The 27406-nt window shown below is 37.5% G+C and overlaps 3 protein-coding genes and 2 long non-coding RNA genes across 6 annotated transcripts; 3 read left to right on the top strand and 2 right to left on the bottom strand.

The window, feature by feature from the left end:
• Positions 1-984: 984 nt before the first annotated feature.
• On the bottom strand, positions 985-3905 carry LOC131789353 (riboflavin-binding protein-like). Its single transcript, XM_059106447.2, has 2 exons — positions 3796-3905; positions 985-2160 (listed from the first exon to the last, which is right to left on the bottom strand). The coding sequence occupies exons 1-2, from the start codon at positions 3893-3895 to the stop codon at positions 1697-1699; spliced, it is 564 nt and encodes a 187-aa protein (XP_058962430.2). The 5' UTR covers positions 3896-3905; the 3' UTR covers positions 985-1696.
• Positions 3906-4020: 115 nt separating this feature from the next.
• On the top strand, positions 4021-10448 carry LOC131789350 (dol-P-Man:Man(5)GlcNAc(2)-PP-Dol alpha-1,3-mannosyltransferase-like). The gene is made up of 9 exons (XM_066172727.1): positions 4021-4204; positions 4960-5059; positions 6020-6167; positions 6457-6617; positions 6749-6869; positions 7294-7499; positions 8598-8663; positions 9161-9295; positions 9840-10448. Exons 1-9 carry the CDS (start codon positions 4033-4035, stop codon positions 10006-10008), a joined length of 1278 nt encoding a protein of 425 aa, XP_066028824.1. The 5' UTR covers positions 4021-4032; the 3' UTR covers positions 10009-10448.
• Positions 10449-11608: 1160 nt separating this feature from the next.
• On the top strand, positions 11609-13374 carry LOC136283593 (uncharacterized). The gene is made up of 3 exons (XR_010718871.1): positions 11609-11696; positions 12756-12941; positions 13099-13374. It is a non-coding gene; the product is annotated as an uncharacterized lncRNA (long non-coding RNA).
• A 4530-nt stretch (positions 13375-17904) lies between these two features.
• LOC131789354 (NACHT, LRR and PYD domains-containing protein 3-like) lies at positions 17905-22220 on the top strand. Its single transcript, XM_066172161.1, has 2 exons — positions 17905-18701; positions 18825-22220. The coding sequence occupies exons 1-2, from the start codon at positions 17905-17907 to the stop codon at positions 21364-21366; spliced, it is 3339 nt and encodes a 1112-aa protein (XP_066028258.1). The 3' UTR covers positions 21367-22220.
• A 658-nt stretch (positions 22221-22878) lies between these two features.
• On the bottom strand, positions 22879-26854 carry LOC136283379 (uncharacterized). 2 transcript variants are annotated; one of them, XR_010718749.1, is made up of 3 exons: positions 26523-26854; positions 25696-25809; positions 22879-24128 (listed from the first exon to the last, which is right to left on the bottom strand). It is a non-coding gene; the product is annotated as an uncharacterized lncRNA (long non-coding RNA). The 2 variants fall into 2 exon arrangements; XR_010718748.1 differs by lacking the exon at positions 25696-25809.
• Positions 26855-27406: the final 552 nt, after the last annotated feature.

The raw sequence follows: 27406 nt of genomic DNA, 5'->3' as shown, positions 1-27406 counted from the left end.
CTAATTTTTTTATGTTTTAATCTAATTATTTTTCCTAAGCAAAATTTAAATTTACTTTTTGTAGGACATCAAATTTTAATATTTCTTAGTTTCTCAGTTTTATTCCTATCAGAATTGACAAAAATCCTAACAGGGCGTACAAGCTACATCGACTATTTTTTTTCAGGGTTGAATCGGTTTTTTTTTTTGGTTGGTCTTTTTAATTGGGACCTTGATTATCCCACGGATTATGACAGGCAATTCTGGGGTTAAGTTTAATGGAACAGGTCACGAAAAATTCAAATGGGATAATGGAAACACAAAAGAGATCATTTCAACAGCTTATCATCTCCATTCTAAATTGCTTTTTGTTTTCCTCACATGCGTCATCACAGATGAGAGTATACCCTTTATTTTGACATTCCCCTTGTTTAGAGAAAACCAAAGTCAAACGTGTTTTTCATTAGTGACTAATTGGCTGGTATTGGTGTCAACTCAACAAAGTAACATGTGGGGCAATGGCTTACAGATATACTGACTCATCCTCTCGCCAGCTGCTTGTGAGGTTCCCATAAATACCTAAAGAAACCACAACATACCAGGCATGGCAGAGAAAAAAGGGGAAATACCTAGATATGGGGATTAAAATTTGGGACCTTTCCCAAAAATTTTTTTGTCCATTGGGGCATAAAATTGAGGATTTGGAGGCAGAGGGCACACTCTCCCTCTTCATCTCCCCCCCCCCCTCCCAATTCCCTCCTGGTTCTGCGATCACAATAAAGCCGTTTTCTAGAAAAATGCCTGCTTAATGATTTTTGGCTCTTTCATAAATTGAAGGGGAGCATGTATTAAGCTCTTACTTGCCACTGATAAAATGTGTTTCACAAGAGAGAATTTAGCAGTCTGCCGAGAGTCACAGAGGGCTTTTGTCCATGAATGCCATCAATCAAGTGGTTGTTACATCTACACATATTGCCAACACCAGATATAAAAGTTGCACATCAATAATATCTAGAGTGTATTATATTTAGGACTTTGAAGGTTACATAATATAACTCTATGTCTGCAGCACAATAATTTCAAAAAGTAGCTGTTATTTGTTATCTGTAATGAATACACAGATTATAAAATTTCATTTTTCATAAATCTTTGTATGAGAAAAATAATCATTGTTTTAGCAATAAACTAAGAAATGTAATTTGAAATATTCAGGTCTAAGATCAATTTTTGCACATTATATTAAAATCATATAAAATTTTTGAAATGAGAGAAACATAAAGGAATCGGCAGTAGTTTGATATTGGGGATAATGCACCATGGTTTTATTGAAGTCTGAACCCATGAGGGTAAGAAAATGATAGCTTCAAACTGAATATAAGGTAATTTATGAGGTAGTTTTCTTTACCTTGATCTAACAGAAAATTCTCCTTACTAAATTACAATGACATGTCTAGCTGCTAGAGGGGAGAATTAATAACCAGATCTTGAGTGAAAGGGTTAATTGCTCATTAGGTACTACTCTGAGAGCCTTGCTGAGTTGCATTTAAAGTAGTCATTATTCTCTTACATTACAACAGCAGTGACAAACTGAATTTGCATCCCTCCAAACTGCAGCACATGGATTGATTATCTTGGGCTAACTAATCTATCTCACTTTATTTCCAAGATAGCCCACTATTATTGATGTGTGACAGTAAATAGCACAGTTCACAGCTTATCAAATCCTCAAAAGGTTCTTCATCAGATTGACTACGACAAGCACCTTTAAGAAGTTTGAAAAGGCTGGATGCAATGATCCATTTGCAAAGATTTCTTCATCAAACTCGAAGCAGTCTTCATCTACCACTTGGAAAAATTGCGCTTCACAAAAATGTTTTCCATTAGAATACTTAGTCCCAATGGAATTTCCATCATATTTTGCATCCTTGCAATGGGTATAGATATCATCACAGAAACTTTTACAGATGTGAACTTTGCCTTCTTTCAACCATTTGTACTGATCTGGGCTGCAGAAGTAGCACATCATGTAATTCATGTGGTTTCGGCAGTCATCACTGGAAGTTGCCAGGTGAGGCATTCCTAAAAATGATGACGTTACTTCTGTCCTTGTGCAGCAGGAACTCTCTCTATACCATGTACAGTTGGAGAGGCTGTAAGCTTCTTTGGGTTTCCTTTCACTACCTGGAAGATGGAAATAGGGATTAACCCTTTGACCCCTGTGAGTGACTCGCATCTACTTTCTCCTTACAATATCACCCCTAAATCGCACACGAAGGTCATGAGAATAAAGGACACGATCAGAAACTAAAGAAGCTCTTGATTGTTAAACAAATTCTCCTTGACAGTGCCTTAGGAAATGTATAAGGAACAGTATGGAGAATTTACATACTGATGTTAGGGTGTAAAGGGTGAACATGTTTATTTTTCTTTTTTACAGACAATGAAAGCTGATCTCTCTTTTGAGTCAACTGGACACAGGGTTTAACCATGGATATTATAGCAAGGTCATAAATATGTTATTTATGAGGTTATGGAATGATCTACATCTAATTTCTCCTTACAGAATTACAGCTGAATCAAACATGACTGTGTCCATCAATTTGAATCTTCAACATCTCCCTTTGAGCAACCCCTCAAGCATTTAAAGGTTTGAAGATTGATTCCTTTAAATTCCAACCCCCTTTCCTGGGCAAAAATTACCTTGAAATGCCCTACCCAAGCACAATTTTTGAATTAAATAAGTCTTCTGTGTGATCAACAGATATTGTAGAATTTTGCAAAGTCAAAAATTAGTTTTTGGTGACACGGTTTGTTTTCTTACTTGTAAGCATCATTTTGCAAGGTGAAAATTTTCTTCTAAGCTACTTGTTCTTGAAGCTAACTCTTCATTTGAAACTTCTCAATATCAAAAATTCAAACACCTGCATTCCACTTGTTAAGATTCCCCATCCCACCCCAGACAAGGTTCAAAGATGCCTAAGGCAAAGATGACTGTTCAATACCTATGGGTTACCTGTCCAGGGGGGGAGGAGGTTGAAGAGTTGAATTGAATAAAGGAAACGATCACTGACAGAAAAAGACAAATTCTCCTCATTGGTTTAGGGTTTGAAGGGTATTGCACCCAGCAATCTGTTTCTTGGACTGGGGAGAGTCAGTGTAAAGGGATGACCAACATCCCATTACACAGACTGACTACCCTGCATAAGCTTTTTGATCTGTCTCAATCTTACCAGCATCCCTGGGATCTGTGAGAATTTTTGCCCATTGTTCAAATGACCATTGTGGATTTTTCTCCTCAAGGTATTTTGTGACGTAATGAGTACATAAAACCAGAAACATATTAATTAACCCTATTGAATGATTTTTTAAGCGTGCAGAGAGATTTGGTTTATATTTGGCCATACACATTTTGACACAAGGAAAATCGAGACAAAAGACAATAAATAATCACTTGGAATAGTAACAGAGTCTGGATTATAGAAAAGCGACGATGAAAAACGCGAGGAGAAACACGATATGTACGCAATGAAGAGTCACATCTGAATATGCCCTTTGCACCTTGGCCGCATTGCACAGACGGCCTTGACCATTAGTGGCTTTCTCAGATTAGCGATACTTTCATGGCACGAGCTGGATTTAAAATCCTTTTACCTTTCAGGTTGACGTGAAAAGGTTAAAAATCTAGGAAAATAACCTAATTAATAAAATTGGCCGCTTTACAATAAGGATCCCTGAGGTCATTTCATTCGATAGACTATGAAATAAGCTCAGTTGCATACGAGACAAAAATACGTAAAAAAAAGAAAAGATTCATACCATAATAAGAGCATATCTGGCGCTGTGCAAAGCATTCAGCGAAAAGAAAACCCATTAAAAATCCTGTGCTCAACAAAGCCAGCTGCAGCGATTTCGCCATGTTATGTTTTGGAGAATATTTCGGTATATTCCCGTCCAAAATCGGAAACTCCGTGAAAATCCGAATATTCTTCAACCAATCACAATGCAATGAAATAAAACGCCGAAATCGAGGTTGGAGCCGAATCCAGTTAAAGTATGGCGGTTCTTAGGAAAAAAGGAAAGTCACAGTGGAAATATTTAAATGTGCAATTCGTAATCGAATGGATAAAAATACTGTTGTTTGATCCAAGTAAGACCTGGGTGGTGGGCCTTGTTCTTTTGTTTGCAGAGATTGTGCTAAATGTTATGGTCATCTGGAAAATCAAATGTGAGTACAATAATTACTCCTGTGATCAGCGGATTTCATTATGTCCTGATAAACTCTCTTTCAGATAGAAATATGATTTTTCCTGTTTATAAAAATTTTCGTCGCCTAGAATCTGCTCTTAGTTTATTCGCAAGGAATAGCAATGTACCGAAGTAACAGTCGCGTGATTTCTGTGGTCAGGAAGACAGATCAACCTTTTGGCTCCAAGGAGCTAATTCGTAAAGTGTATTTTTTTTTGCATCAAGTAATGGACAAACAAATATTCCCAAAATCTGGGTGGCCAGTGAAAATTTCATGCATTTGAAGCAAGTTTGTTTTATCAGATCCAAGCTGGAGGAACATGAATTTTAGCTAAACCACATAACAAAACACTAAGCAGTGTCTAGAACAAAGACAGTCTTTATTACCACAAGATTACTAATGTAATTTAGATGCAAATCACCTAGTAATGGGTGATGTTTCCCAGTTCTCACAGAAATTAAGATAGTTTATTTTCAGATCTCAGGAAAATGCACCTTACGGAGTAGCTATTGTGGAAGGGACAAGCTATTAATTATTTCCTAAATTGTTTCAATCTTTTATGCCTTTGATCCTTGGCACTAACTGGCACAATTTAGTTTGGCTGGAATCTCTGTTGATTTCTTATTGTGTGATTGGTTAATTTTACTCAAGTTACCACAGTAACATTAGCATTACTATACTTAATTCATAAGAGAACTGGAAACATTATTATTTGAATATGCTTGGATTTATAGATACAGAGATAGATTGGGAAGCATACATGGAAGAAGTTGAAGGAGTTATCAATGGAACATATGATTACAGATTCCTGAAAGGAGCAACAGGTCCATTGGTGTAAGAGTGAATTTCTCCTTTCTCTCACAAAAATAGAAAAATGAATAAATGAAAATAAGTAGTAAGAATAGTTTTATGCTCATGTAGTTTGGTATATTTACCCTCCAACTCCCAAGATCTGATTGTTAATTCTCTCCTCTAGCTGCTACACATTTCCTTCAAAATTAGTTACAAGAATTTAGTATTGGATCAAGATAACAACTTCTATCTGATACATTTAAGTATTCTCATTACCTGTTTGTTGGATAGTGCATGGATATTGTAGGGAGAAGTTACTTGGTTATCACCTCTGGGAGTTAAAGGGTTTAAAGGGTGATCTCTTGGCACTAGTTCAGAGAGCTACAGTTATAAGCCTTCCAACTTTAACATCAGTCTGCACATTCTCCTCACTGTTCTCTTTACAATTCTCATGGTACTGAAAGGGGAATGTGTTAACCAATCAAGGGCTTCTCTTGTTCACAATCATTTTCTTAAGTTAGTTGCATGTCACTTCTAGGGTTAACCTTTTAACTCCCAAGATGTGATTGTTAATTCTCCCCTCTAGCTGTGACACATTTTCTTGTAAATTAGTTACAAGAATTTGGTGTTAGATCAAGATAACAACCTCTTGCTGATAAGTTTGAGTTTTCTCATTACCTCTTTGCTGGATAACTTATGGATATTATAGGGAGAAGTTACAAATTAATCAGTTCTGAGAGTTTAATGGTCAATGTAAGAATACAGTTTTTCTTGAACAAAAGTCTTCCTCCCTTGATAGAGAAACACAACCACACTCTTTACTCATTGTTCTCCTAATCAGCTGGTAACAGGTTAAATATACTGCCTGTAGTACCTTACCTTATTTTATTACTTACTTAAAATAATGGAGAACACTGTTTTCTGTAGTTCATGTGTTTGTGACAACTTAAGTTGGATATGTGCAAATTGTTTTTTCTTTTTACTTCTATTGTTTTATTGTAGTTATCCAGCAGGATTTGTTTACCTGTTTGCTGGATTGTATTATCTTACTGGTCATGGAACAGACATCAAGACTGCACAGTACATTTTTGCTGTTCTATATATACTCACCCTAGTGTGTGTATTTGCAATTTATCAAAAAACCTCTTCTGTAAGTATCCTTTTATTTAGTTTTGTTTTGTTTTCAAACATAAACCTGACATGCAAGTTGGCACATCTAGTTAATGCTTAAACTCCCAAGATTGGATTTTTAATCCTCCCTTCAAGCTGCTACACATTCCATATAAATTGTATATAATAATTTAGTGTTAGATTGAGATAACCTGTATGTGATAAGTTTGAGTATTCTTATTACCTGTTTGCAGTCTAATATATGGATATTATAAGGCGAAGTTACATGTTAATCACTTCCAATTGATAACTCAGTGATTTCTTTATAGGTTCCACCATATGCCTTCTTCTTCATGTGTTGCACATCATATAGAATCCACTCAATTTTCATTCTTCGTCTTTTCAATGACCCTGTGGCAATGTTTCTCCTCTATATCGCAGTCAACTGCTTTCTGCATGACAGGTGGAATTTAGGATGCATTATATTCAGGTAAAATTGCTTGGAAATCGTGACCAAAATTTCATTTTGCTGCAGGTAACATAGCATGAAAAAAGATATCTGCCGCAAATGTTATAACTATTATGTATTGAGGATTATAGCATTGAATGTATTTTAAACAGCCTGGCAGTGAGTGTGAAGATGAACATTCTCCTCTTTGCTCCTGGTCTGTTGCTGCTCTTGTTACAAACCTTCGGAGTTTGGTGGACAGTGCCCAGACTTGCTCTATGTGCTTTGATTCAAGTAAGGATTCTTTTGTTGTAATCACTTCACTACCAAGAAATGGAAATTTAAATTACTCTCCAAACTGATTGTCACATATTTCTCAGTTTGCAATTCCAAAGACTCTGTTGTCACATAAACCATCCTCAGTCTCAAGTTTCAAGACAAGTCAAAACATCTGTTGTGCCTTACTCAACTGAAAATTGTAGTAGCTTTTAATCCTTTAACTCCCATGAGTGACTAAGACAGAATTTCTCCTTACCATATCAATACAATATCAACCAGATAAATGTTGAGAATAACAAAATATATCAATTTGGGAAAATTAGTTGATCCAATACTAAATTCTCTGAACTAACATTATAAGAATTGTATTGTTGATAGTAAGGAGAATTATAAATTTGATCTGAGAGTCAAAGGGTTAAAGCATGGATTTTTTTTTCAGCTTGTTCTTGGCCTTCCTTTTCTATTGGATAATCCCATCAGTTACATCACTATGGCTTTCAACTTGGGCCGGCAGTTTATATTCAAGTGGACTGTTAATTGGAGATTTTTACCAGAGTGGCTTTTTCTGAATCGTTATTTTCATGTTGGTCTTCTCTTGTGCCACATTGCACTTTTGATTTTATTTTACTTATACAAGTGGACAAGGTACTCTATTTTATACTTTTTGTTTTATTCCAGAAACATTTTGGAAACTATTTTAGGCAGCCCCATGTTTTTGTAACTGCTGTGATGTAGCTAGTCCCCTTTGTAGAAGCAATTTAGGATGTCACTCTATGAGGCCACTGAATTTCATTAATAATGGTAATAGGACTGACTGGAGTCCAATTCAGTCTGTAATCATATAAGTGATTAAGAAGATCGGATGACTGCAAAGTGGGAGTTTAAGTTGTCAATCAATAGTATGATTACTGACAGAATTGGATGACACAAAGTCGTCTTATCAACTAATCAAAACTATGACAAAATTTGAGAAAAAAAACTAGACATCCTTTATACAGTTTTATAGAAAAAACAGTGAACTTGGCAAAAGGCAAGACAATGGTGCACACAAATGATGTGTTCTGTCCACTTACACAGGCATGACATGTTAACTGTTCCTTTAACTGTCCTATTACACTGTCCAATTACAAGTGTGACTTGTCCACCATCCTAAAATAGTGCTCAAATCAGGCTGGTGATAACCATTCATGTGTGAGAATTTTGTTATAGTTTTTATTAACCAAACAATTGGCAAAGGAGTAATTCCTCTTGATGTCTAGGTTGTTTTGACTTTTGTGTAGCCATGACACTACCTACAGGCATTTTCTGGAGTGCATAGCTCTTAGAAAAAATGTGAAAGGGTCCATGAATTCTATATGCCTGCTCTGGCTTTGTTCTAGATTTTCTGTCAGGCTCACAATTTGTTAGACTCTCAGAGGACATCTGTAGTTCTCCCCTTTTTTGCAAATTTGTTTAACCCTTTAACTCCCATGAGTGATTAAGACAGAATTTCTCCTTACAATATCAATTAAATATCAACCAGATAAGTGATGAGAATAAAGAAAAATATCAAATTGGAAATAATTAGGTGATTCAATCCTTAATTCTTTGAAGTAACATTAGAAGAACTGTGTGGTTGACAGTAAGGAGAATTACAAATTTGATCTGGGAGTTAAAGGGTTAAAGCACCCACAGTGAAGATCATTTTATCACTCAATGGGTGATAAGTTTTGTTAACTCTGCCAATTTTGTTCTATTCCACAGAAAATCAGAATCTTTACAGAGTTATTTAAGAACACCTTTTCAAGGAGAAGCTTTAACTTCTAATCATATCCTTTTTAAACAAATACCAACATAGTCCATGTGAATCAATAGTTGTGAATTTGGCTCGCAAGATATGAAATCTCTCTGTAAAAATGATAGCTACCTATGATTTTCTTACAAATTTTGTCCTTTTTTGTGTAAAGTGACTCATGTCTTGTGCATAGATGGAGTTGACCCCTTTAGCCCCTAAGTGTGACTAATATCTAATTTCTCCTTACAATATCACCACTGAATCACATATTGAGGTCATGAGAAGAAAGGAAATGATCATCAATGAAAGAAGCCCTTGATTACAAAACAAATTCTCCCTGTCAGCAGCTTAGGAAATGTATAAAGAACCGTATAGAGAATATACATGCTGATGTCAGGGTGTTTAAGGTTAGACAGGGCATGTATTCTTTAAGCTTTTTTTTGGAATATCCACTCCCGCATTATTTTTATATATTTTTTGTCTTTTTATAACTTACTGCTTAACAGGCTGTTGATCCTTAATCATGTGTACAGATTGTTTATGTGTTATTTGTGTCTAATTTCATCGGCATGACCTTTTCTCGGTCGCTTCATTATCAATTTTATGTGTGGTATTTTCACACTCTTTTGTTCCTGTTATGGAAGACCAATCTATGGATATCGGCCAGGTTAGCGATTCATTCTGTCCACTCTTGATAAACCGCGGACTCTCGTTATTGAAAAATTCACGTAAGTGAGCCGCAAGCAAAGAGATTGCAGTGTAGAAGCCTGAAAAATTCAACGGGATTTGCACCCTTTCCTTCCAGATATTAATTGCGTGCCACTGCCAACAGAGTTACGATGGAACATTTTGAGAGCGGGGCAAATTTGAGTTGGTTCTTCGTTTTCGTTGAGGAATTTGATCACAAAACTTATGAGAGCAAGAAAAATAAACGAAATGTGCCATTGCTATATATTCAGATTTACGAAAAGACGATATTAAGCATAAGCATAAGCACTCTACAATGAACCTACTATCAGTTTTCAGTTTTCAATTGAGTGACGAAATACCAAATTCAGAAGAATCACAAAGGCCTATCAGAACAAAAGTTAATATCATCACTAGAACTCAAGAAAAAACAAGCGAACCGCCAAAAGGTTTTAGCTTGGCATGTGATTGGTTGAGAGAGTGGCGCAAGTTTTATAGACTTTCTTCTTATGGTTCTCTTTTAGGCTCCTTATTCTTGGGGTCATAGAGCTGTGTTGGAATACGTACCCATCTACTGTGATAAGCTCCATATCCTTACACATCTGTCACGCCGCAATCTTAGGGGCCCTGTGGCACGCTGAACCTTTATTTACAAAGAAAACCGGCTCCAGGGAAGAAAACAAGAAAGAGTGAATGTTTCAAATGTTTGTAAAATGAAAAATAATCAACTCTCGGTTTATGACGAGAAATGATGAATCCTTCCTGATGAAAGTAATTTGAAACAGAGATACGTTAATATAACTTTTTTTGTAGTAGTACTGAATACAAATTTAATAGAAAGTAACATGTCTACCAGAATTCGATTGTTTGATTCTTTTGTGAATTTTAAGCAAACCACATTTCTAGCAAGAACATGACTGCAGAGCCCAATAAGCCCAGTAAACGCGTTTCTCTAGAAAGCTGAAAACATAACAGGAAAGCATGATTCGTTTCTCTTTCAACGTTCAAAATTCGATAGTTTATCTCTTTTAAAAGGTAGGATTCACTTCTACCAAGAAAAACGTCCTGGCTAAAGGTGAATCTAGTTGTGGAGAAGAAATAAACAGATATTTTTGACGAAAAAAGCTGATGAAAAAATAAAAAATGAATCCGGTGCAATTCTACGCGTTTGCCTTTCCCTCCCCTCCCTTTTCTTCCCCCCCCCCCCTACCTGCCCCCCTCAACTTTCTCCGTTTTGAATAGTGTTTTAAATTTCTTGAAACGCGTTACTTTTCCGCGGGATTAAGGCGTTTTCAGGTTAGAGACAAGGATTCATCCTTATCCCGAGGTTTGTCAACCTCGTCCCCAGGCTCTTTTTTCTTTCCTTTGGGAAGAAGAACTCGGGGACGAAGTTAGAGGTTCGTTTCACCGGAACACTTGTAACACGTAATTGACATGTGCTCGACTGCTTTGTTTGCGCAAGGAGCTTTCCAAACTGACAGTTTTCGGTTATACAATCGACAAAATTTGCAAGTCGTTTTAGGTAGGTACTTTTTAGAATGACGAGTTGATTAGGGCGAAAATCGCTTTGAAACCGTTCTAACACGAAATGAATGCCTGGTAAGTTTCGTAAGCTCCAGTCAGCTCTTTCACAGAACCTTTGTTGAAGAAACTATAGACAAACAAATTGCTATGAAAGTTTAATGGCGAACTGCATGACTTAATCAAGCAAGGACAACAATTTTTGTTTTCAAAAGTTGCTTGGCAACTGGCGATTTCAGATGTATACAAGCGAAGTACCATCTAATCAGCATTTGCGGTAACTTGGGATCCCAAAACCAAGGTTTGTCTATCAGTCCGAGCGTAACTCTGGAACTTTGTACTCAGTCTATAAGTTCCGCTCCTATTGGGGCCAAGGATATCAGAACTGGATAATTGAATGTTCTTTGTTTGAAGTGGCAGTTGTATAAACTGGGTCAAGAAATGTCACTTGTTGATCAAATAATTTTAGCCATCTGTGTCGATTGTTTCACTTACTGAACTCTTAAGTTCCAAAAGCTTAACAAAGTAGTTGTTGAGAAGTTGTTTCCCAGATGGCAATACCTGAACTTTGATGGAAGCGGAATATTTTCCGGCGAAATTCTAATAAAGAAGTTGAAAAATGACTAGGAATTTAAAGAAAATTAAATACAAACTCTTTCTAAAGGTTCCTATCTATTGACCTCAGACAAATTTAGCTCTTGCATGTTTGAATTTCGAACATGTTACAGCTGCGGAGCCAACACGTTTTTTTATAATACGTTCGCCGGTCATCGAGCTGTTCAGAGACGGTTTGGTCTAACGAAGTTGTTTTTGGAGAGCGATTATCAGTTATCAATATAGCAATTCAGACGACGACAAATGTAAGTTTGCATGTCTGTATACTTGAATGTGCCGCGGAGCATCTCTCTGAATTTGTGACAAACTTCAGTTCAAGCGAAGCATTTTAGTACTTGTTCTTAAGTTTCCGAATTTTCAGAAACGTTAGAGAGCTATATAATAAAGGTGAATAGTAAAAACAAGAAGAAAATTTAATTTTCTCCTTCGAATTGGTAGAGGGCTATATAAGTTAGCTTAAACGAGGAAAATTTTGTTTTGTGCAATTTTTAAGGCATTTTAGCCAAATGCGGTGGAATCGCACACACAGTTGAAACTGGAGATCAGGTCTTACCTCAACAAGAACCTTAAACACTTGAATTGTTAGTTTATCTGCATTCACCAAAACTATTTCAGAATGGTAGATCAGTTTTTTTTATGCGAAAAGTCATCGAACACTTTATTAGGAACTTCTAGATAACATGAGCCAAGCTGAAGTAAGTGCACGTGGTTTCGAAGATTAAGCTGAATTATTTTGCGCAATAACAACTCTCTTCAAAGAGATTTCTTTCACCTCAGAATGCTGGTATCAAAGCTTACGGCAAGCAATCTATCAATGTTGAGAATTCAAGAACAAACTACGAAAATTTTCTTCACGTTCTGTCTGCGATGAAGGCAATCGCGAAAACAATCTTGTTCCCAGGCTTCCTCTGCTTCAAATACAGTCGCATTTGTATTAAGGCTGTTTCATTCTTTCATTCGCGAGATTTCAATAAAATTCTCCTTACTGTCTGCTATACATTCTTTATGATATTAAGTTTGAGAATTTGCTGTTGAATCAAATGATATCTTTTCTTTATTTTTATCACTTGTTTGCTTTATGTGGTCTAGGACATGTAAAGGAAAGGTACTTTTAGATCGGTCGTGGTTGTGAAAAGGTTAACTGAAGCTGAAAGATGAAGATAAGGAATCTAGGAAAATTTACATGATTTAAAAAGGAAGCAGCGACATTTGTTGGAAAGCTTGTTTGGTGTTTTTTTTCAGACTTAAAAATTGGGCTGTTCAATTTTATAATTCAACTAAGAAATGACTGTATTTTTTAACAGATGAAGATTATCGTGTGTTTTGTGCTGGTGATTCTGTTGTGCAGCTGTATAGAGCCAGTCACAGCGCAAGGGGGGAAGAAAAAGGTCCTGCGCATGTGCAAAGGAAAATTCAAAAATTGTTTGACAAATAAAAAGTACAAAAAGAACTTCAAAGCTGGATCAAAATGCTGTGGAAGGGCCTGGACGGTAAGTATTGTAAGATTATAAATATCCATTTCATCCCAGAGACGGGATGATTGAGTGTAAGGCAAAGACCGGAAATAGTTTTTTTTTTATGTTTATCGAATTTCCTTCTTTTCGTCATTTTCTGCCAAACTTGAACATCACTCTGATTTCTTTCAAGGTTTGCCAGCTTCATCGTCGCTCATGCCTGAAGATCTGTCATCCATCGTACCGGAAGTGCATGTGTGGGATGGGGTTTGGTTACTATTGCTGAAGAAAACCGCAGACCAGATGTAGCAAAGGATCCTCAACTTTGCATTTCCTAAGAAAGCATTTTAAGATTAAGATTTTTCGCTTTGCTTAATAACCCGGGCCTGACGCCTTTAAAGGCTTTGCTTCGCACACTTTTTTAATGAGCAACTGTAGACTAAAGATACTTGTCCAATAAAAGCGAGAATAATTTTCCACAAATGAACAACTTCATATGAACAGCAGCCTGAAAGACTATTTACATTCTCCAAGAGTGACAGCGAAATTTGGCCTCAGGACATCGGAGAGCGTTGGGACTTTCATCTGTGATTGGTTGGCCCTTTTAGAACGCCTTTTGATTGGGTGTTTTAAAACTAAAAAGAATCCAAGCGACCAGTCTGAGCAAAGGTTGAGATTATCATTAGCCAATGAGAACTCATAGTGAAAACAAGGGAAGTGCTTGAAGCGCGGGAGAACGCAAGTGATCAAATCGCGATTGTTCTTAGTTTTGCATCTGATTGGTCGAGAGGATTGCGTGAGTTTTCTAGAACAATCACAGAGCAAAGTTAAGGAAAGCCAAAGATATTCCGGATTACTTTCGGCACTCAATTGAAAATTACGCTGAGTCATTTTGATAGATAGGTTCTTGTGCACTGTTGTTGAAACAACCATTCAATGATACCCCAGCAAAAAATTACAAATTTAAAGGTTTCGTAAACGTACAGAAAATGCGAGTGTCCGAAAATGCTCGATAAGTTTCGAAATCGAACACAGCATGTGTCGAAACCAGCCGGTAGGGTCCGGAACATTTCCAAAACAGAAGCATGATTCCGATACCAGACGATAGCGTCTGAATGCGAATGTTAGTGTCCGAAACTAGACGGTACCGTCCGAAAATGATCGAAAAGGCACTCAACTGTCGGAGAACGAAAGTATCATGCCGAAAGGAAGCCACTCGCAAGTAGTGAGTGGGGAAGTTAACATTAGTCATATTGGGTAATATATCCCAAATGATATTCTCCAATTTTCAAACCCTACGACTACTACGATGAAAGCGTTCTTTTTAAAATAAATTCAAGACGACAAAGACTTGAACTAGTTTTACAGAAGAAAGGACATGTTTGTTTGTTCATAAAGTCGTTTCGGAGAACACTGAAAAGTAAACATCTCACGCAGCAAACTAAAAGCTGTTGGAAACATTTTTCCCGCCCGATGCCAAAAAAAAATTGAAGAATAATACACATAGCCTGCAGAGCAGGCATTATTTTGGCGAGCGATCGCTTAAGTATTTTCTTAGCGAAATTATGGCAGCCATAGTCTATTTTAATGACAGCGGAAGGTTGGGGAGAGATGGGGTTGGTCGACGGTCAAAAAAAAGGGTAGGGGTAGGGGTGGGGGAAAGATTTTTTTTTGAAGCCTTCCCCGCCCCCCTCACCCCACCGCCTCTATCTCCAAATCAAACATAGCCGGTTGAATAAACGACCGCGAGCTTCTCAACGTTAACTCGCCCTTATAAGACGCCTGCACTGCAGGCTAAAACAAACACAATAACCTTCATTTGAAGCAAAAACATGTACGGATATTCGTCCTTGGACATTATTTGTTCATCGAAGCTCACAATTCTCCTCAAGAGGCACTAGTGTTTCTTTGCCCGGAAGAATGTATGAGGTTTTTAAGCAATGCGAGTCGGGGAGAGGTCTGTAAGGGGTCTGGCACGGAAATTATCATTAGGGCCAGACCCCCGGCAAATTTATCACCGACTTGTCTCAGGTCTTCCCGCAGGAAGAGAAACGCGCATCCTGCAGCTTGCTGGCTGGTCGTTTGTTGTGCGTTTTAATCAAAAAGACAACTTTGGACAAAACAAGCAAATACGAGTTGATTTTCATGAAGCTCTACCCGTACGCTTCCACTCTACCAACAATTGGCTTGGCACATGGAACAAAAAACGTCCTATAACTTTCTCCTCAAATTATTATAAACATTATGGTGGTAAATTCCCTTACTTCGAGATGCTGTAGTTTCACATGGACGCGAGGAAATAGTGCAAAATTTAGCACAATAGCTAAGAACGTCATTGAAAGTTTGTCCTACGAAAAAGGAATTTAATATATCGAATAGAACGTAATTTAGAGCCCTTTCCGTAAATAATAACATGTCGCAGCAGTTAAATCGACTGTAAACTTAGCGGCATCAAAATGTTGAAACGGCCACATTCAATTGATTACAAATTTACTCAGCAGCAGGGTCTTATCTAAAAAAAAAATCCTAAAGTTGCGAGAAAATCCACTGAGGAATTTATGATACCATCCCCCAAAACTGTTTAACCCTTTAACTCCTAAGATGTGATTGTTAATTCTCCCCTCTAGCTGCTACACATTTCCTTGTAAATAAGTTGCGAGAATTTCATTCTAGATCAAGATATCAACCTCTACCTGATACATCTGAGTATTCTCATAACGTGTTGGCTGGATAGTGCATAGATATTTTAGTGAGAAGTCATTTGTTAATCACTTGTGGGAGTTAAAGTGTTAACGGAATTTCCCAGAACATTGGCATAATAATTGCGCTTGCCAAGTCACGCCCACTATTTCAACATTCTATTCCTTAGTTCTTACGTGTGAAAGAGCTTGTTCCTTTTGAACGAAAGCGAGATATTTTTATACAGAATGAGACGTGTGAGGGCACTAGTTGCAATGTCACTGATCCCTGAAGCCCACTGAGAGTCATAAGGGACGTTGTAAAGGCGCGAGGAAGGTTAAGTGTAATAAAAGTTGAAGGTTTAATTTGCGTTGCCTACGTGGACTTGGAAGACGAAGAAGGTAAAAAGAGCATGAAAAAGCTTATGGCAAAAGCTGAAATGAATTGTATCCGTCGTTGTGGGTTTCCTATGGATAGTTAGATCATGAATTTCACGGGGTTGAAAAAGACTTCCTCTGAAAACATTGTGAGGATAAAGCCAACTAGTGACTTGCGTGAAACAATATGGTAACAGTTCTTAACCGCGTGACAAGCACATGGCTAATTTGCATATCTGACTAGACGACACTCAACCAAATTTTTAACGTGATCAACAACAAGCATCCTACGTGATAATGGAAGTTCTTAACTAGAAATTTTTCAAGTATTCTAAGTAAAATGCTCGAAAGAAACTACCTTTTTTCTTTTCTTGTTTTGTGCTCCAGAGCCCTCGGCTCAGTTCGTGTAACGGTGCTTGGTGTGCGTTACCATGTTTTTAAAACAAGATGAAAAATGTATATAACGTTAGCGTTCAACATAATTAAATGAAACCAATGATATTTTGACCTACGGCGGTGATATACTTTATTGGTAATTAGTTTTGCGGCTCTTTAATCTCGCGTTTTTCGCTATCTGTGTAAAAAGTCGCGAAATTAAAGACCCGCGAATGACACTCCTCGCCAAATTCAAACACCATCATAGAAAAAATGATCCATGTATTAAAATATGTATCGAAAAATGCAAAAATTGTTAACTCGTCTTATTTTGTATCTTCTGATGTGAAATGACGTTAACTTGCAAAGATTTCGCATATGGAGTGGAGAATCTACTTTTCATCTTCATCTGAATCGCTAGATTTGGCCTTAGAAAATCTTTCGTGTAGTCGTCATCATTAAGTTAAGCCATTTCACAAACAAAATGAATTTAAGAACGCTTGAATTGCGAAATTTAATGCCCTTGTTTTTTAATTGTCGGCCTTGTATTGAAGTCGCAAAAAATAAAACCTGCAAAATACCGTCTTACCAAAATCGAGTAATTTGGTACCTGCGAAATCAATTACCAGTTAGGTTGAAGTTAAGAAAAGATCTTTGGAGGTTAGCTTCAATTAAAACAATCGCAGAAAAAAATCCCGATTAGGTTCAAACTTGAACAGGAATTGAACCCGTGCCTTGCAGATGCCAATTAGGGCGTCTACCAACTGAGCTATGCGAAGCCGCATGAAGAGAGGGAGAACAAAAAACGTAGGTTCTGCCTGCGAAGATCGTTTCTCCATTTTTAGTGCTACATGTTACCCCTTATCTTTCCGAAAAAATTAACGGCAGGGTACACTGCATATCTCTAAAGGGCAGTACAATAGAGAACCTTTGGCACTGGAAATGATCCGTGGTTTCTTTTTCGTTCGCAATGTCTCTTGTGTCTTGACTTTTGTATCACGGTTGGCAGTCGTACAAGTCAATCGAAAAAGCACACGATCTTGAAAACTGGTTGCAAAAATGAAAGTCGAACGTCCAAGGCGTGTTTGGAGGCGCTCGTAATCAGTTTGAAAATTACTTTGGCTTTGGTGGATGGGGAAGGTGAAAGAGAATGTGCGGCGACAAGTCACAATTTCTTTAGTGGTTACACTACTAGGCGTGCAATTTTGCTTCAGAAAGCAAAAGCCTTCGCCATTTATGTGATCGTCTTTTTGACGCCTTATCAAAATGTCATAACATGCTTGGATTAAATCGAGCTGCACATGTGTCCATTTCAGTTTCCTGTCTCAGTTTTCCATATCAGCTTCCTGAGTAGTCGAAAAAAAGATGGCACGAGAAACAAAACCATTGTAATTGTCTAGTTGACAGCAGTAACCTTGCCAAGAATAAAAAAAGTACTTCTCTCCATAAATAACCCATAAAATCTGTAGCAATGACTGACCGGAAGTCCACCATACTTTCATTATTTCAACTTACGACATGATGCGATTTTCATCTGATCGAAAACAGCGAAAATACAAACGTTAACAATGGATTACCTCAAAGAATTACTTGCACCAAAAACATTTAACAAAGTCAGCTATGTCGCAGTTGTTTTTTGGATCCCGATTGGTGTAATTTTCCTTGGCATTTTTGCAGAGATTGAAAACAGCGAATCCAGGTATGATTTCTACTGTGGCGGGGCGAAGAGTGATGACATCGACCTTGTGAGTGGAAAATGTCTCGAGCTGTACGAGGAGCGGTACAACAAACACGGTGTTGCAATCTATTGCTTCGTGTTACTTAACTTTTTTCTCATTGGAACTGTTTGTGCGATTTACTCCCAAATAGTGAGCCATACAGTCGATCAACTGTTGCGTAGCGCTCGTGATGGTGATCTCGAGAGACAGTCGCCCGACCAAGATAATACATTATCAACTGGAAAAAAGCTCTTTAATGCTTACTGCTGTCAACTTTTCACAAGGTTTCTGTTAGGGGTTATCTTCATGGTCCTACAAAGTCAATTTCTTTATCCTCTAGACTTTCCCTCCAGCTTTTCTTGTTATCTAACCTCCGGAGGGAATCAGCTAAGGAATTCTACTGGCGTCATGCAAAACGCCACATCAATCTTACACGAGTGTCATAATCAACGAGCAACTAAGAAAAACTCCTGGATGCGCGCTGTTCTTGTCGTGAACGGAATTTTTCTCTTTGGCATTCTGTTAGAAACCGTCTATATTTTGTTACGAGCCTGGAAAGAGGATAGTTTCATGAAAAATTCCAAGTTTCTAAAGGCTCACCTGAATCCCTTCCATGCCGACTCGCAAAATGCTACCACATCGACTGTGTTGAGACCTGAACCACCTCAGCAAGAAGAAACGAACACCTCACAAGAACAACACCAGGTAGAGGAAAGTAAAGAACATGAAACGAACATCCCACATCTACCAGGCAAGTCTCATGAAAAAAGAACAGAGCAAGAAACGAACGTTCCACAAGAACAACACCAGGAAGAGGAAAGTAAAGAACATGAAACGAACATCCCACATCTGCCAAGCAAGCCTCAACAACTCCAAAAACCACCGCTTCAGCAATTCATAGACAATACAAAGAAAATTATTAGCGATGAGACAAATAAACCTCCCCAACTCCGGTCGCCTTTTTCAAGTACTCCTGGCGAAGGACACCCATCTAAACATTTGACCCTGGATCAGATTTACACAAACCTTGTCGTTGTTCCAGACAGAGCCAAATATGATTTTTCTGGAGGCAGAAGGGAGAAACTGGGAGTTTACGCCAGAGCTGGTGAGAAAAACACAACACCTAGAGGGCCGGAGGACATTCTTAACCACGAAAACAAAAACGTTTTGATTGTTGGTCGTCCCGGAATCGGAAAGACACTTTGCTGTACCAAACTCCTCAGAGACTGGGCATTTAACAAAGTCTTCCATGAATCATCTGATGTTAAAATCCATTTTGATGCTACTTTCTTCATCAAATTCAGAACATTCAACGCGGCACCCGACCTTAGCCTCCGTGAACTACTCGCATTGTCAGAACATTCCCCCTCAGATTACATGGATGATGAAGTCTGGAATTACATCCTTGAGAACCCCCAAAGAGTTCTCATTATTTTCGATGGAATCGATGAATTTAAACCTAATTCAAAGATAGGGGAGGAAAATTTCGAGCCTCAATTCAAAAACCGCGTAGACGAGAAGATGCCCTTGTATGCTGTATACGAGAAGCTTGCGACTGGGAAACTACTCAACGGAGCTGCCGTTTTGACAACCACAAGACCTACAGCTTTGTCATGCATCGAGCGTATTGATTTCGACAAAGTCTTCGAGATCCTCGGCTTCTCATCCGAACAAGTCGAAGAGTACGTAACCAAATTTGCTGAAGAGGACAAGCATGCGGGCAAAACAATATGGCGACATATCGGCGGCAACAGGAACATTCTCTCTCTATGCTACATTCCTGCGAGTTGCTTCATCATTTGCTCAACTCTCTTTCAAATGGCGAAGTTCTACGGTTCTAAAAGTCTAAGTCTACCAACAAAATTAACAGATATTTACAAGAAAGCAGTGAAAATATTTTACTTAAGACACAACGAAGAATTCCGCGGCAAGAATTTCACTCGCGAAGATTTTGAATCAGATAATTTGCCCCCTAACGTGGAAAAGAAATTCGAGAAACTTGAAAAAATGGCATTTAAAGGAATTAAAGAAGGAAGGCTGGTCTTCGGGGGAAACGAAGTACGCGGATTGGAAGGCAGCGCTCTTTTTCACCGCTTACCCGACCGTGAAACTACCGCGTCAAAACGTGAACAACAATTCTGTTTCATTCATTTAACAATGCAAGAGTTTTTCGCTGCGAGGCACCTAGCAAAAATGGATGAAACAGAACTGAGGAACTTTGTTTGTACGAACATCGCGGACGGCAAATGGCAGCTGGTTTTTCAGTTTCTAGCAGGACTAATGAACGAGAAAGAAAACCTACCGAGCGAAATCATCACAGACCTTCTTCCTGTGGAAACTGAAGAGGAAGAAAGCGAGTACTACAACGAAGAGTGGACAGAGGACATGGAGCCAAGGAAAGTAACTTGTTGGCCGACTGAAGACAAAAAACATTTAGCAGTGACATTATTTAAATGCATTAACGAAAGTAGTGAGATGGAGGAAATAGTTCAGAGAAAACTACAGCAAATTAACTTTATTTCGGTAAATTTTGTTCGTTGTCAACTCACACCTGTTGATTGTGCTTCAGTAGTTACTGTAATTAAGAATGTTCAACAAATTTCACATTTAGGTTTGGCTGGCAATAACTTTGGTCCGTTAAGTTGTTTTGAAATTTGTAAGTTGTTAAAATGTAGTAAATCTCAACTGAGCTGGTTAGACCTCAGAGTAAATCAATTGACAGAAGAAGCAGCAAAGTATTTAGCTGACGCCATCAACAACAACAACTGTCAGCTACGCACGTTAATCCTCTCATTCAATAAAATCTCACACATTGGAGCACAGCACTTGGCTGAAGCCATCAACAATAACAACTGTCAGCTACGCGCGTTAGACCTCACAAGAAATAACATCTCACACATTGGAGCACAGCACTTGGCTGAAGCCATCAACAACAACAACTGTCAGCTACGCACGTTAGACCTCTCAGCAAATAACATCTCAGACATTGGAGCACAGCACTTGGCTGAAGCCATCTACAACAACAACTGTCAGCTACGCACGTTAATCCTCTCACACAATAACATCTCAGACATTGGAGCACAGCACTTGGCTGAAGCCATCAACAACAACAACTGTCAGCTACGCACGTTAATCCTCTCACACAATAAAATCTCAGACATTGGAGCACAGCACTTGGCTGAAGCCATCAACAACAACAACTGTCAGCTACGCACGTTAGACCTCTCAGCAAATAACATCACAGAAGCAGGTGAACAACACGCAGAGAATTTACTTAGCAATAGTCAGTCTAACTGTCGCCTTATTTTCTAACATCGCCAATTCACAAATAATTGCTTAATGTGGAAAAAAAGTTAAATAATCACTTACAATTCAAAATGTGAGGTAACCAGCTCAGTGACAATTACAACACAACCACTAAAATCGTGAATGAACGAAAGAAAACAAAGTTTGTGAAGCGCTCAGAGCAGAGAGATTATTTGAACCGGATCGAAATGAAGAAAAATGAACCAATGAACATGTTTATTGAGAACAAAGGATGTCAAAGTGTCTTTTTTTGTAAACGAACCAATTACATTGAAGTTAAAACACAAAACTTACTGCATAGAAAACAAACAAACCTCGGACCTCTCAGGAAACTTTATCATTTTATGATTGGTTTATTTCGATCTTAAATTTACTGCTTGCTTCTGTATGATTTGACCACTTTTGTCTGTCATAAGAAATAGTTTTCTGTTCAGTTTATTGAAGTTCTTTTAGAGATTACAGGCGGATCAGATGAGTAAATACGATACAGATCGCTTCCTAGGGTTGGTTTTTTTTCTTTCTGTTTGTTTTTCTTTTCGATCAAAGCGATCCGGTTCGAGTAGTTTCATACTGTCTGCTGATGAAATTGTAAACAAATTGTAAATAAGGAAACCCATTACTTTTCAAAGACAAAAGACTTTATTGTAGGTTAGTGGTGTGAGACATATTACGTTACACAATTTTTTTAAGGTGTATGCAGTAGCTTTAAATATTGGAGTGTTTTTGCACATATTTTTTGCCTGTTACTATTATCATGATAAAATGAAAAACTCTGAAAGTTGAGATTACACTGACTAGTATTTGTAGATAAAAGCAGAACTCCTAAGTTTATCAGATGATTGTTGAATAAATCATGTAAGCAGATTTACTCTTTGTGTTGCTGTCAATTCGGCCCCTATGGTTAGACATATCAGACAGAGTAAAGAGCTTTACAATAAGTTTCGAAACAAAAAAATAATTGGACAAAGGAACCCAATGAGGGTGGGGTGGGGGAAGGGGGGGGTTGGTAAAGCCTTCTCAATATTACATGAAACTATAAATAATTTATCTGAGAAACATGATCAGCTAAAATAGAGGCTTTTTCCAGTAGTGCCTTCTCTTCAGCAAAGAGAGCACCCTTCTTAAAATCAACTATTGCCCTACCTTAGGTTGAAATACAAAATTATTCCAACCCTAATTTAAACCTAGACCAAAATTCCACACCCTGTCTTAAACCAGCAATAAAATATCTTAAAAAAATGAAATGAAAATAGCTTATTACCTCAAATAAATGCCCAACCAGATATAGAAAATTCTGGTCCAAATTTTCATCATACACAATCATGTTTAGTTTTTCATAATATGCATGTTTAGTTTGGAGAATTCGGTATTGGATCAACTAATAATCCCCTCCCCTAGCTGATATTTTCTCAAATCTCATCACCTGTCTGCTTGATATTGTATTGATATTGTAAGGAGAAATTCTGTCTTGGTCACTTATGGGAGCAAAGGCTTAAAGGGTTAACACACAATGAAAAATTGCTTGACCCTATTTTTAATCAAGTTTCTTTCACAAGTTAACAAATATTCAATACCCTATTTACATGAACACGTGAATCTGTCAGCTACTAACAATTTTAATCTTAAGTATTCAAAACATCTATAACCCTAATGCTTTCTTTTCTCTGAAGCTTATAACCCATTAACTCCCAAGGACTGATTGCTACTTCTCCCCTTCAGCTGCTATACATTTCATTGTAAATTAATTACAAGAATTTGAGGTTAGATCAAGATTAAAACTTGAAGGTATTCTCGTTACCTTTGTGCTGGAAAATGTATGAATACAACAAGGAGAAGCTACATGTTAATCACTTCCAAGAAGTAAAGGATTAAGATGTGCACATCTGCAATTATTGTTAGGAGTTCTGTGTCTCAATATAAACAAATTGGGCTTTAACTTGGGGTAGAAGAGCACAGAACATGTCATCACAATGGAATGTGCTGCACATCAAATTCATCACCTTAGAGAAAAATGTGTAAAAATATGTAATATGTCAATTAGCTTACTCACAAGCATTTTAACTTGGTACATCTAGAAATATACAAATTAGTCTTTAACTTACATTTATCTCAGTAGTCTGGAAATGTGGAATTCTGGAAATATGCCAATAATTCTTTAGCTTAGTTGGATGTATCTTAAGTTGATAGTCTAGAAATGTGAAAATCTGGAAATAGTACAAGGATATGGTTTTAACTTTGGTTCTGAAAAAATTCAATTTTCTTTGTAGCCCACTGTCTTGCTTCCTCTACTTCATTCAGTAAAGAAAAATCCTTAATCTATCAAACATCTTTGTTTTGCCCAATTTCCCAACAGAAACATGGGAGAAGAGAGAGACCAAAGTTCAAAGAGAGGGGTGGGGGGGGGGAAATAGAGGACCAAGGGGGGAGGGGTACGGCAAAGGTTCCAAAGGTGACAATGAAAACAAAAATGTTGACCCTGGTAAAATGAAGATCAACTGAACCAATACAACTCAATAGAAAAGGGCTTAGAAATAACAATTACCTCAGCATATATGGTTTGCCCTTTTTCTTGATATCACTTAAATGGCACAATTCACAAGTTTTCTTTACCTCTTGTTTGAACCATGTCAACAGATATGATGCATGCATGTGTTTTACTGAGCCTGAACCAAAGCACTGAGTTTTAGGGGCTTGTTCCCCTGAAGAATGATAAATACAGCAGATGCACTGACTCAGACAGATCAGAATTTCCTGAAAATTCACATTTCCTGAAAAAGAGTAAAGATTCATTTTTTTAATGATTTTTGAGTTATTAGCAAAAATATTAAATATATGACCCTATGTTGGCATATCAAATGGTATTTATCTTGGATGGGCGCATTAGAGTATGTATCTTGCATAACCTGACTTCTGCATTAGGGTATGTATCTCACACTAATCAGATCACAGCAATGAGGTATGCTTGCACCAATCAAAGTGTCACAGTATTGTCCCTCATGTCAATCACATCATAAAATTAGGGTACTGTCATATGTTGCAATGGAATCAAACTAACATTGATAAACACCAAGAATAGCATTAACAAAGAGTTATGAGCTCATCTACCCAGTGTAATAGTTAATTTCTTCTAAGAACTTCATTGCTATGACCTGTAGGAGGTTAGAAAGGTGATCAGGGAATTTTTTTCTACCATTTAGAAGTTAAAACATGTTTTGTGTAACACTCCTTCACTTACAATGCACATGCCATTGGCTCAAGGCCTTTCATGAAATTATCACTAGAACTTTTGTTTTGGAAGGGCTAGTGTTTTGTTGACTGGGATAAAAATTGTGCAAAGCATTTGCATAAAGCAGATTTGATCAATAACCTAGTTTTGCCTTTTGATTGCTCTTTTTGCAAAAGCTGAAAAAATCACAAAGTTATATTTACTTTCTGTGTCAACTGTCATGTGGACTATATATTTATTTTTGCTTTTAAAAGTTCTCCATGCTTCTGTTAGTCATCTTGTGTTTAAAAGGTATTTTCCTGATACAATTACATGTTAACTTGTTGCTATGAACTAGACTTTCTCAGATAATTGCCATTTTCCAGTAAACAACCTAAATTTTACAAGATAATCCCACTCCACTGATAAAAATTTCACATGGAACTAAATGCTACTTTGAGTCAATTTTCCATGCAGTTCCCATGTGCTAAGATATGATTTACCAATCAAATTCACTTTTAGCTGTCCAGGACTTCATCCCATCACATGCCAATTCCTTCTAGACAGCCTGCATCTTATCATGAATTCCACACAAATGGGGCAAAGTACAGATAGGCAATTACCAAATAAAGAGCCCATGTTGTTATGCTTTGAAATATGATACTTTTCTCACCACTTTTCTGCACTTATGTTGTTCATTTTTGCTAACAATTATTCAGACACCAGTGGCAATAGACCTTAAAATGTTTCTCTGAGTTATTTCTGATAAACTAGAAGGTTTTGTTTTTTTGCTCTCCATTTAACAATATCTTCATCAGAATCTTTCATAGGTAAATACTCTTTTTCTTTTACAAAAATGCAAAAATCAGTTGCTTAGTTTCCCATTTTGACCCACCCATCAAAAAAAAAAAAAATACTCTTGCATGCATAGCATGCCTATGTTTTAAGTATGCCCTTGTCAGTAACTACTATCAACAGTGAAAGAGTATTTTTGGACAAAAATAAGGGGTGTTTCAGCTCAGGGACAGTACTTGAAGTGTTACCAAGTGAATAATTTTGCCTTTCACTATCCCTACCATTCAATGGGAGGCCCGTCCGACAAATTAAGAATTAAAACACAACTATCATACCTCATGGCTGACAAAGATAAATGCTATAAAGTGGCAACTATGGTATTCTGTATTTCCTTTCTTCACATTTTCAATTTGTTTTTTGCGCATTTTTTATTCTTCTTTGGTATTTTTCTTTACGGAAACAAAAAATCTTAAACCACTACCTACAGTTAAAATCAAGCAGTGGGTAAAATAGTATGATAAATATTTAACTATCATAACAACACTCCTTAGTATGACACACTGTGCAGCAATTGGAATCATCATTTGCATGAATGTACTTCTGACACTATGGGGCACTATGGTAAGACTAAACTCTTAAAGATTCCCTGCCTTTCTGTAGACATACCACCAAGCATATCTATTTCCCAGAGAAAACTGGAAAACTGAAATACTCCTAAACTCCACCAACTTGGGGAGGAGGTGGGTTGGGAAGAGGAACAGGGGGCTGGTTTCACCTTGGTATTCACAGGTGACTCATAATTCTCAAAAACTGTCTCGCAATGTTATTTGGAAATCATGAAAAGAATAATTTACAGGCCTGTTAACAGCTTCATCATCTGAAAAATTAGCCTAATGCTCTTTGAAAAGTCTACAGCTACTAACTACAGGGGAAGCAGAACTGGGAGCAGCAGAAGCTGAGGGAAACGTGGGGGGGGGGGGTGGGTCAACCACTACACATTCAAACAAAACTATCATTCAAATGGAGTAAAATAATCACGTTCAACACGAACATACTGATCTACTGCGAAAAATAGAGTTAACTTTGATCATTCTTGTGGATATGCATTAAAAAATCAAGGTTGCTATGTTGAATTTGTACCAGATGAAAATATTTCACTCACTAAAAGCTGCAGACTCTTCCTCCGGCAGACCCTCGTCGTCACCACCTTCTCCTTCCCTAAAATATCAAAATGACGATGTTTGCGTTCCGCTTGTTCCTTGGAGTTAACTAATACAAAATAAAAGCCAGTCTATGAGTTCACGTGCATCTGTTGTATAGTTAAGGGGAGTAAAACAACTGTGAGAACGTTTGATGAGGCAGCTTTCACGTTCAAATCGATAATAATACAGAGGTGACACCCTGAAAAACATGATTCCGAAGAGCGATGGCCAGTGTCAGGGCTGAACCAAGATTAGTCACAAGAGATATGATTTAACGAGTGTCCCACGATAATTCGCCATTTTGAAACCGTGAGGGGCTTTGGGACGAAAATAAGCACCAGCTGCTGGTACACTTCATTATACATACACCACCTATTACAGAGGCCCATCATTATGGCGGAAAGAATGCGTTTTAATTTTATCACATTTTGTAAAAAGGAGCAAGTATATTTCTCGGCGCTGACATTCATTCTTCCGTAGCTCTTTGCTTTTGTTACAACGAGCATATCAGACTTTCCCGGAGAATCGTGATCGTGTGGTATTTTTGTATTTAATTTTTTTAATTCACACCGATCTATTTTCGATATTCCTTATTTTTTTTAGGAAGCCCAAAGTCACGAGGAGGATCCCCCAGCTACTGCTGGTCGTGCAAGAAAAAGAGAGTCCTTTTTTTGTAAGTTTTATATTTCACGTGTGGGAGCATGATTTCATTGTTCAGGTTGCAAGCTGTTGTATATGAGATTTTCATTTTCTATTTTCTTTCAGGTGGCGTTTGAGACAGACTCAAACAAGCGTAACCAGATGGATAGACGGTACATGAAGTCTATGCAAACAAAAGTATTTC

Source organism: Pocillopora verrucosa, chromosome 9 (genome assembly GCF_036669915.1).
Source record: "Pocillopora verrucosa isolate sample1 chromosome 9, ASM3666991v2, whole genome shotgun sequence".
In the NCBI taxonomy this organism is placed as follows: Eukaryota; Metazoa; Cnidaria; class Anthozoa; order Scleractinia; family Pocilloporidae; genus Pocillopora; species Pocillopora verrucosa.
This window is presented reverse-complemented; position numbering and strand designations above follow the sequence as displayed.

Excerpts from the sequence above, each read along its gene's own strand:
- LOC131789354 (XM_066172161.1), top strand. The coding sequence starts at position 17,905 with ATGGATTACCTCAAAGAATTACTTGCACCAAAAACATTTAACAAAGTC. Across the intron at positions 18,702-18,824 it reads AATGCTACCACATCGACTGT|AACAGAGCAAGAAACGAACG; the intron begins GTTGAGACCTGA and ends TCATGAAAAAAG.
- LOC131789350 (XM_066172727.1), top strand. The coding sequence starts at position 4,033 with ATGGCGGTTCTTAGGAAAAAAGGAAAGTCACAGTGGAAATATTTAAAT. Across the intron at positions 5,060-6,019 it reads GGAGCAACAGGTCCATTGGT|TTATCCAGCAGGATTTGTTT; the intron begins GTAAGAGTGAAT and ends GTTTTATTGTAG. Across the intron at positions 8,664-9,160 it reads GAAGCTTTAACTTCTAATCA|GATTGTTTATGTGTTATTTG; the intron begins TATCCTTTTTAA and ends ATCATGTGTACA.
- LOC131789353 (XM_059106447.2), bottom strand. The coding sequence starts at position 3,895 with ATGGCGAAATCGCTGCAGCTGGCTTTGTTGAGCACAGGATTTTTAATG. Across the intron at positions 2,161-3,795 it reads CCAGATATGCTCTTATTATG|GTAGTGAAAGGAAACCCAAA; the intron begins GTATGAATCTTT and ends TCCATCTTCCAG.